Raw genomic sequence first — 9,605 nt, 5'->3', positions numbered from 1 at the left:
TCAGGTGAGAAGGCTTGCAGTAAATGAAAAAATATATATCATTTTCTGTCAGTGATATAATGCAATAAATAATAATGAAATTAACTTATTTGCCATCGTGGGGTGTCTGTTAATGACAGATACTAAGTCAGCCTTTTCATATGTCCATGGGGCATGTATGTGGGTTTCTATAGAAAATTGAAACAGAGAGGTATGATGACTTATCTAAATCTAAAGTCACACAGGAACTTAGCCATGACCATGAGAACGGAATCCAAATCCCCTGGCTCGGCTCCGTGTATCATCTATTGCATCAAGTTGTTTTCCTTGGCTATAGAAAAAAAGAGGCCTGGGAGACATATAATCTACCTATTCTTCTGGATCGATTTTTACAAAACACCTGGGAAGCAGGCCCAGAGCAATTGAGACATCTGAGAAGTTTGTAAGTATTGTTTTCAAGGGATTAATAGCATAGAAGCTCTCTAAGTCATCTTTAGAAAGAAATATGTGACACCAGATGGTAGGTCACAGGTCTGGCATCATAAGGAACAGAGATTTGGGAATGCTTTCACCGCACCCAGAGAGAAGGTACAGGAGAAGAAAGGAAGGTATTGGTTCTTTTTTTTTTTTTTTAGGCCCAATTACAGTGTAAACCTGCATGAAACACCTGCTTAGATCTTCAAAGAGGAAAGATAATAGCAAGTAGCTCAGTGAACAGTTTGGAATGTGATAGGTAAGATATTACCCAAAATTGTGCCAATGTCTTCCCGGTCTTGATGACAACTTCCATGCAGAGACTTTGCAATCACCACAGTAACTTAAAGCAGAGGCGGTTATTGCTGCCATTCTACACATCTCCAGGATGTGTTTAATTCCTTTATTTCAACTTACATTATATTTCACATTTGTGTTTTTTAGAAACACTCTAAAAAGTTACTGCTGAATATGTAGGTTTCATTTCTTGCCAACTTAGCAAAGGGGAGAAGAAATAATAACCCTTTCTGAAGAGGGCAGCTGGAGGATATGGCCAGAAGACCAAGATTCCTCTGGGATGGGGGATGAGGACACTTGAAAAGGGGTACCTGTGCCCAAAGCATCCACTGCAAAGCAAACAGAGCCAAATATTTCAGGGAAAATGAAAGACAGTTGAGAAAATAATTACAAAGAAGTGATGTCACTTCAATTGAGCTATCATCACAAATGATAGCTCCTATATAATGTCCCCATAAACTAAAGGGAGAGATTCCTATATTTTCCCCCAAAATAAAAGGCAAGTGATCTTGACTTGTTGGAGCAGCATGAGCTGTGAGGGGATATACAGTCCACTGCTGTTGTTACCTGCATAGATGTAGAATGAATTCAGCTTGTGGGTCTAGCCTGCACGTACTCTGACCGATGACCGATTGGCCTAATCTGGCCATGTGCCCCAAACTTCCAGAAGCGGTGGGTATTGTGGGAAAACACAAGTTGAACACATTTCAGATGCAGCCTGGTACTGATCTTTGGAGGCCAATATGTTTCAACTACAGACCCCAAAGTAAATATTTAGCAGTGGTGGTAAAAGTTCAATTGTAGGGCAGAACCAGCAGCTGAGGAAGCAAGGAGAGGCAAATCATACTTCCTGGCTGTGTTTTGCTTACCGGTTGTATAATGACCTATTGCACTCACGTGAGCAGGTTCTTGGTCCTGTGCTTACTTCACCAGCACTCCGGTTTCACTTTAAAGAGCCTAAAGGAGCTAATTTTATAAGACGGTTCATATCATTTGCCAGATTTATATTATAGGGAGTTTCGTTTGTGAATTCCATTTGGACAATAAGAGGATGTTACACACACCAGGTGTTTTGATGGAGTGTGTTATCAACATTTAGGGACTCTGTGTCTCTAGGATTAGTGGTGATGAGAAAACAGGAAGGCTCAGAAGAAAAACATCTAGCTCAGGCGAGTAACTGATATTCTAGTTAGCACAAGGTGGAATTAGAAAGAAAATTAAAGTGGTTCCTATGGCAAGGAATGTCAGATCTTCCTATGACCTGAGAGGAAGACTTTTTTCTGTTCTAGGCTCAGTCACTAAGCATTCAGGGGAGGGTCTTATGTTCAGGGCGGCACACAGGATATCTGGAAACCTAGTGACGAAGGGAAATGTCTACTCAGGGAGGTCTTTTCCGTAACTTACATGACTCCCTGCAGATCAAAGTGTTTCATTGACCTAATGCACGGAACTCTCTCCAGTCCCCATTTTATAAATGAGGAAACAGGTCCTATGCTAGTTAGTCATAGTCAGAGAGGCTATCCAAGCATTTTGCACCACACTCCTTCAGGATTCCTTTCTAAATGGCCAGTTTCCCAGTAAGCATTACAAGAAAAAAATAAAATTAAAAGGCAATAATTTGAAAAGTAACTTTCTTTCTTTTTTCTTTCTTTTTACCTAGGCTTCAGTGAGCGCCCTCAAAAAAAAAAAAAAAAAAAAAAGCACCCTTTAGAGAAACTGCTTGCAGGCAGAACCCCTTGTGCACTTGCGTTCCCCCACAACTGTTTCCACTTCCCCCCTTGGTCCCTTCCCTGGGCCGGCAGCGGCGGCTGCGTCTGAAGTAACACCACAAGGCGGACGCCCAGAGGAGACACTTGCGCCCCAGACTAGGAAACTAGCAGAAGCTCTCCCACCACCAACAGCGAAGATTCAACATTAGAGCATGTGGAAACCTTCCCCGAATTCATCTATGTGCTTTTCCAGTTCAGACCGCCGTTCAGAGTTTGAAAGTCCTTCCCTCCGCAAAGAAAAGTGGATTTCCACCCCCCACCCCCCCCCCGACCCCCTGCAAACACTGCTGGATCCAAGCCTTTCTGGTTAGAACTGGTGGCAAAGCAGGCGTTTGGGGATCGCGCCTGTGGCTGCTCGGTAGCGCCGAATTCCCCTCTCCACTAACTCAGCTGTAAACACAGGCTTGCTTATTTATTCTAATTCTCTCTCCCACGCTCGCAACCTGTGGACTGGGGGGTCTGACCCGTGCAGCGAGGAGGGAGCTGTGGGCTCGAGCTCCGATGCCCGACCAGGTGACGCCTCGTCGCAGTCTTCCGAGGCAAGTGCCCCCATTCTGGCTCCTCCAGTGGGGTCAGGATTGACCGACGCCCTGGGCAGGAAACCGTGACTGTGCCCCTTCGGCCCCTCGCCTTTCTGCACCCCTTTAGCTCCCGTCCTAATCGACCAGCCGGTGACTATTGGCTGAAGTTCCCCGGCGATTTGCATGAACAGAGAGGGAGTGTCTTCCGCCGCCCGCCCGCCAGGAGCGCGCCGACTGCAGCTGCCCTGGGAATGCGCGGCCGAGGGGGTGCGCGCCGCTCGCGGGCCCTGGCAGTGAGCTGGCGCCCGGCGACCTGGCACCCGCGCCTGGATATGGGGCGGCTAAGTCGTCCCAGCAGCTGCAGCACCAGCCGGAGAAACCTGCCGGTAAGGGGCAAGGGGTTGGGGCGCAGAGGCCCCGCGACAAGTTGCAGTACCGTGGGCAGTGCCCACTCCTGGAGGGTTTTCAACCCTTTCCCCTTAATCCAAACTTCGCGGGAAGGTTGGGCGGAGGGAGAGGGAGTTCGGGATTATGCATCTTCATTTTAGCAAGGAATAGGCAAGACCTTGGGTCGGGAGAGGAAGTTTCTGAGGCCGAAATGTAGGCGCAGGTGGTGGAGGGGCTGGGGCGGGGGCTCAGTCCGCTTTAGATAGGGGGTTCGGAGATCTTTCCCGCCGCCGGCATCTGGCGGTGTCTCCTGCAATTGACACATTGTTTTCGCATAATCATTTTCCGCGTTTTACTTCTTTTCCTCTCGGGGAAGGGGGATTAGTCAGGGCTTCCTACGTGATGGGGATCCAGATCTTGGGGGTTTAATTTTAGATCCTTGCTAAAATGAAAATTACTTCTTCTGACGTACAGGGTTTATTTAATGCGGGGGGGGGGAGGGGTGTCCGAGCCGAAAGCGTTACTATATTTTCCATATTATTATCATGAATGATAAGTGTTATTGCTGCTGTTGATCTCATAATAAGGGATGTAACACATTTCGCGTTCCGGGGGGTTTTAGCGGTAGAAATATTTCAGTGAGATAAATTGATAAAGTGCCCACCTCTCAGCCCTCTCCACCAACAGCCCCCTCCCTGTCCCTCGCCTACCCGGGTGGTTTCCCTGCCGCGTTGCGCAGTCCCGGAGCAAGTCCTCTCCACGCCGCGCGTGTTCCCAGGGATGCTCCGCGTTAGGGACCCTGAACGTCCACTGCGTGGGAGTGGTGATGGGGAGCGGGGGTGGAAAGTAAACAGGAAAAAAAATAAATAATAAGTTTGGGAAACAGTGTTGCCCCGTAGATCTCTTCTTTGCAGCAAGTTTCCTCTCCAGCCCGCTGCTCCGACGGGAGAGGGGTTGCCTGTGGGGATGGTGGCGAGGGCAGCCTGGCCCGGGCACTGGCTTCTAACGCGCATCGCGGTGGTGGCGGCCAGTGTGTAATGAGGCTTCTCTCCTTCCCCCGCTTTCAGCCTCTGTTTCTGTTTCTCCTCTTCGTGGGACCCTTCAACTGCCTCGCGAGTTACAGCCGGGCCACGGAGCTGCTGTACAGCCTGAACGAGGGCCTGCCCGCCGGGGTGCTCATCGGCAGCCTGGCCGAGGACCTGCGCCTGGCGCCCCGCGCCGCGGGCCGGCTGGACCCGCAGCCGCAGCCGCAGCCTCCGGAGCGCGCCCGCGCCGAGCCCAGCCCTCCTCTCTCCTTCAGCCTGGCCTCCCGGGGACTGAGTGGCCAGTACGTGACCCTAGACAACCGCTCTGGGGAGCTGCACACTTCTGCCCGGGAGATCGACCGCGAGGCCCTGTGTCTTGAAGGAGGTGGAGGGGCTGCCTGGGGCGACAGCATTGCCATCTCCTCCTCCCCTTCTTCTGACTCTTGTCTTTTGCTTCTGGATGTGCTGGTCCTGCCTCAGGAATACTTTCGGTTCGTGAAGGTGAAAATCGCCATCCGGGACATCAATGACAACGCCCCGCAGTTCCCCGTTTCCCAAATCTCAGTGTGGGTCCCAGAAAATGCACCTGTAAACACCCGACTGGCCATCGAGCATCCTGCCATGGACCCAGACATAGGCACCAACGGGGTGCAGACCTACCGCCTACTGGACTACCACCGTGTGTTCACCCTGGACGTGGAGGAGAATGAGAATGGGGAGCGCACGCCCTACCTAATCGTCATGGGCCTGCTGGACAGGGAGACCCAAGACCAGTATGTGAGCATCATCATAGCTGAGGATGGTGGGTCTCCACCACTGCTGGGCAGTGCCACCCTCACCATTGGCATAAGTGACATCAACGACAACTGCCCTCTGTTCGCGGACTCACAGGTCAATGTCACAGTGTATGGGAACGCGACGGTGGGCACACCGATTGCAGCTGTCCAGGCTGTGGATAGAGACTTGGGGACCAACGCTCAGATCACCTACTCTTACAGCCAGAAAGTTCCACAAGCATCCAAGGATTTATTCCACCTGGATGAAACCACTGGCGTCATCAAACTTTCCAGTAAGATCGGGGGGAGTGTCCTGCAGACACACAGGCTCACCATCCTGGCTAACGGGCCAGGCTGCATCCCTGCTGTGATCACTGCCCTGGTGTCCATTATCAAAGTCACTTTCAGACCACCTGAAATCGTCCCCCGTTACATAGCAAACGAGATAGACGGCATCGTGTACCTGAAAGAACTGGAACCTGTTAACACTCCGATTGCTTTCTTCACCATAAGAGATCCAGAAGGCAAATACCAGGTGAACTGCTATCTGGATGGTGAAGGGCCGTTTAGGTTATCGCCCTACAAACCATACAATAACGAATATTTGCTAGAAACCACAAAACCCATGGATTATGAGCTACAGCAGTTGTATGAAATAGCTGTGGTGGCCTGGAATTCTGAGGGATTTCACGTCAAAAAAATGATTAAAGTTCAACTTTTAGATGACAATGACAATGCCCCTGTTTTCCTTCAACCCTTGATAGAACTAACCATAGAAGAAAACAATGCACCCCATGCCTTCTTGACTAAGTTGCATGCTACAGATGCTGACAGTGGTGAGAGAGGCCAAGTTTCGTATTTTCTGGGACATGATGCGCCCTCATATTTTTCCTTAGACAGCGTCACAGGAATTCTGACAGTTTCTACTCAGCTGGACCGAGAAGAGAAAGAAAAGTACCGGTACACAGTCAGAGCTGTTGACTGTGGGAAGCCACCCAGGGAATCAGTAGCCACGGTGGCTCTCACAGTGTTGGATAAAAATGACAACAGCCCTAGGTTCATCAACAAGGACTTCAGCTTTTTTGTGCCAGAAAACTTTCCAGGATATGGTGAAATTGGAGTAATTAGTGTAACGGATGCTGATGCTGGCCGAAATGGATGGGTGGCTCTGTCCGTGTTGAACCAGAGTGATATTTTTGTCATAGACACAGGAAAGGGCATGCTGAGAGCTAAAGTCTCTTTGGACAGGGAGCAGCAAAGCTCCTATACTTTGTGGGTGGAAGCTGTTGATGGAGGTGAGCCCGCCCTCTCTTCTACCGCAAAAATCACAATTCTCCTCCTTGATATCAATGACAACCCTCCGCTTGTTTTATTTCCTCAGTCTAATATGTCTTATCTGTTGGTACTACCTTCTACTCTCCCGGGTTCCCCAGTGACAGAAGTCTATGCTGTTGACAAAGACACGGGCATGAATGCTGTCATAGCCTACAGCATCATAGGGAGAAGAGGTCCTAGGCCCGAGTCCTTTAGGATTGACCCTAAAACTGGCAACATTACTTTGGAGGAGGCACTGCTGCAGACAGATTATGGACTCCATCGTTTACTGGTGAAAGTGAGTGATCATGGTTACCCTGAGCCTCTCTATTCCACGGTCATGGTGAACCTATTTGTTAATGACACTGTCAGTAATGAGAGCTACATTGAGAGTCTTTTAAGAAAGGAACCGGACATTAATATAGAGGAGAAAGAGCCACAGATCTCGATAGAACCCACCCATAGGAAAGTCGAATCTGTGTCCTGTATGCCCACCTTAGTAGCCCTGTCTGTAATAAGCTTGGGTTCTATCACACTGGTAACAGGGATGGGCATATACATCTGCTTAAGGAGAGGGAAAAAGCATCCCAGGGAAGATGAAAGTTTGGAAGTACAAATTCCACTAAAAGGAAAAATTGACTTGCACATGAGAGAGAGGAAACCGATGGATATTTCTAATATTTGATACTTCATTGTGGAATAACACAGAGATGTTTTAATAGACGTTGGATAGTCTTCACCACCTAAACAAGGTGGTATGGATGAGTTCCAATGAAGGACTACTAATTTATAACTTGTACTATATTGTAAATAGCGGTTTACAGGTTTTTAAATTCAAAATCAGAGGTTATAAAATGTGTACAGCATTTTTAATGAAAATTAGTACTAACCGCTATAGAACTATTATAAAAAATATTGGATATGACTTGCAGGTTTCATACACCAAGCAAATGATTGATAAAATCTGGGAGTAAGGTAAGAAAATGACACATTGCATTTTTTTTGTCTAAAAAATCTTTTAACCACAAGAGGGCAACAGCTGCTCCTTTGCAGAGAACTGTTTTGGGTTATTATTCATGACAGTTGTTGTACATCAAATTAATGAAAGAGTATATTTTAAATATATTTGTTTATAATATATAACAAATACAAAATTAAAATAAGTTGAATTTCACCCCCACTTAAATGTATGATAAGAAAAGAAATGTATTTGTAAACAGAACATTTACCTTACAAGTATGTCATGCGTCGTTTGAAAGAGAAGGCATTACAAAGAAGTGCAATTTTTTTTAGCTAGGATAAAAACATTGCCATATGTTATTAAAGATTTGACCTGCTGAAGACTATTTCACTTTCTGTGTACTCAAACTGCTATCTGTTTGCTTTACCACCGAACTTGCTATTATTACAGTGGGAAAGATACATATGTCCTTCCTTACAGAAAATATAACTAGAAATTGTGTCCAAGAAAAACAGCCAGAGCAAGAAATATTTCAATCCTTAGTTGCTTCATAGGTGTTCACCACATTTTGGTGCTTTCAAAACTTGTGAGCAGTACTTCATACTTGGGTTATGTATTAAATATTTATATGCTTAAACTCATCCATCACGTAAGAAACTTAAAAAAATCATATTAAAACAGAATTATTCTAGAAGCTGGTGTAGACTACTGGTTGTAGTTGGGCCTTTTATATGAAAGTTATACTTCTCGTTTTGTTGTTGTTTAGGTTTGTTGACTACCATTTCTGGCTTCCTTTCTTTGCCTTTGGATTAAGTCCAAGAGTATTTGTAAGCCCAGCAGCAGAATTCTTTGATAATGTACCTTTTGCTGAATCCTTTGCAGTGAAGCAAACTGATTCATCAGGAATTGATCACTTTCATTGTGTGAGCTGGAAATTTTATTTTCTATGAGAGCTATAACAAAATTATCTGTATAAATAAGTAATGTGTTAGCTTAAACTGGATCATCTTGCTTTTTGGCATCCCATGTCTGTACTGTACCAAAAGTGTTTATATGTCTGCAAATTAAAAGCATATATTTTCATAATTTCTTTCTCATTTTTACCATTTTCTATTTGGCTTGTTCTTTCACTGATGTGCCTGTTATTGGCATTTGTTTGCTTCTAGAGGTAAATGTTGGTATACTGTAAATATTCTGTTATGCTTAAGTTTACATTAAACTAATTCATTACTCAATTAAACATTGGGTAAATTATTAAGTATGTGTGTAGTAATAGACATATATACATATATATATATAAAGATAGAAAGAGAATATGCCTATATGTTTGCTAGAATTTCATATGCTGATTTACACCCAAGTATGTGCAAATACATATTAATTTATTGAGTTAGTATCAATTATAAACATTCATTTTACTACATACTTATAGCAATCCTGTTAGCTTTATTACAATAGCTTTCAATAAATTTTAAGATAAAAATATATTGCAAAAAATAATTTGAATGCAAACACCTAAAACCTTTCGAATTTGTATCAACCTCATTTTTCTTGTTTTCTTCAGTTTTACAATGTGAATAAAATGTAAGCATATGGGGCAGTAATATTTGTTATAAAAAGGAAGTATATTTTTATTAGAAACTTATTTTGTATAAGAGACACATGAACTAAGAAACTAAGATCATTCATCCCTAAAACTTTTCATTTATAATTGATGTATAACCATTGAGGAAACCATTCTCTACCAGTCTTTTTCTTTCTTTCTTTCTTCTTTTTATCTTATTTCTCTTTTTTTTTTTTTTTTAAGGAAGGAGCTACATATGAAACAAGCACCACCATTAATTTAAAAAAAAAATCTCCATAAGTGCAATGATTTAACCATCAGTAAAAAACAAACAAACAAAAAACTAAGATATTTTTTTCATATCTAAATTTGGAGAAGGTTCGTATGTTTTGGGGTATGGACTTTAATCTCTAGCACGAGAAATGCCTGTAACTTAATAAAAAGATGTATTTCTGAATAACTTGTTGTGCCAAGATTTCCTTTACAAAAACATCTCATTCACATTAAAAACATTTATAACAAGGGAAGTTAAAGTAAA

At 44.4% G+C, this 9,605-nt stretch overlaps 1 protein-coding gene across 1 annotated transcript; it reads left to right on the top strand.

Annotated features, from left to right (window-relative positions):
* Positions 1 to 3,291: 3,291 nt before the first annotated feature.
* Positions 3,292 to 8,559, top strand: PCDH20 (protocadherin 20). The gene is made up of 2 exons (XM_008145521.3): positions 3,292 to 3,426; positions 4,495 to 8,559. The coding sequence occupies exons 1-2, from the start codon at positions 3,292 to 3,294 to the stop codon at positions 7,225 to 7,227; spliced, it is 2,868 nt and encodes a 955-aa protein (XP_008143743.2). The 3' UTR covers positions 7,228 to 8,559.
* The last annotated feature ends 1,046 nt before the right edge of the window (positions 8,560 to 9,605 follow it).

This window comes from Eptesicus fuscus, chromosome 8 (assembly GCF_027574615.1).
Source record: "Eptesicus fuscus isolate TK198812 chromosome 8, DD_ASM_mEF_20220401, whole genome shotgun sequence".
NCBI lineage: Eukaryota > Metazoa > Chordata > Mammalia > Chiroptera > Vespertilionidae > Eptesicus > Eptesicus fuscus.
Note: the sequence above shows the minus strand (reverse complement) of the source record. Positions and strands in the feature narration are given on the sequence as shown.

Bases quoted from the DNA above. Each gene is read 5' to 3' on its own strand.
- PCDH20 (XM_008145521.3), top strand. From the start codon at position 3,292: ATGCGCGGCCGAGGGGGTGCGCGCCGCTCGCGGGCCCTGGCAGTGAGC. The intron at 3,427-4,494 runs GTAAGGGGCAAG...CCCCGCTTTCAG, and splicing joins CCAGCCGGAGAAACCTGCCG to CCTCTGTTTCTGTTTCTCCT.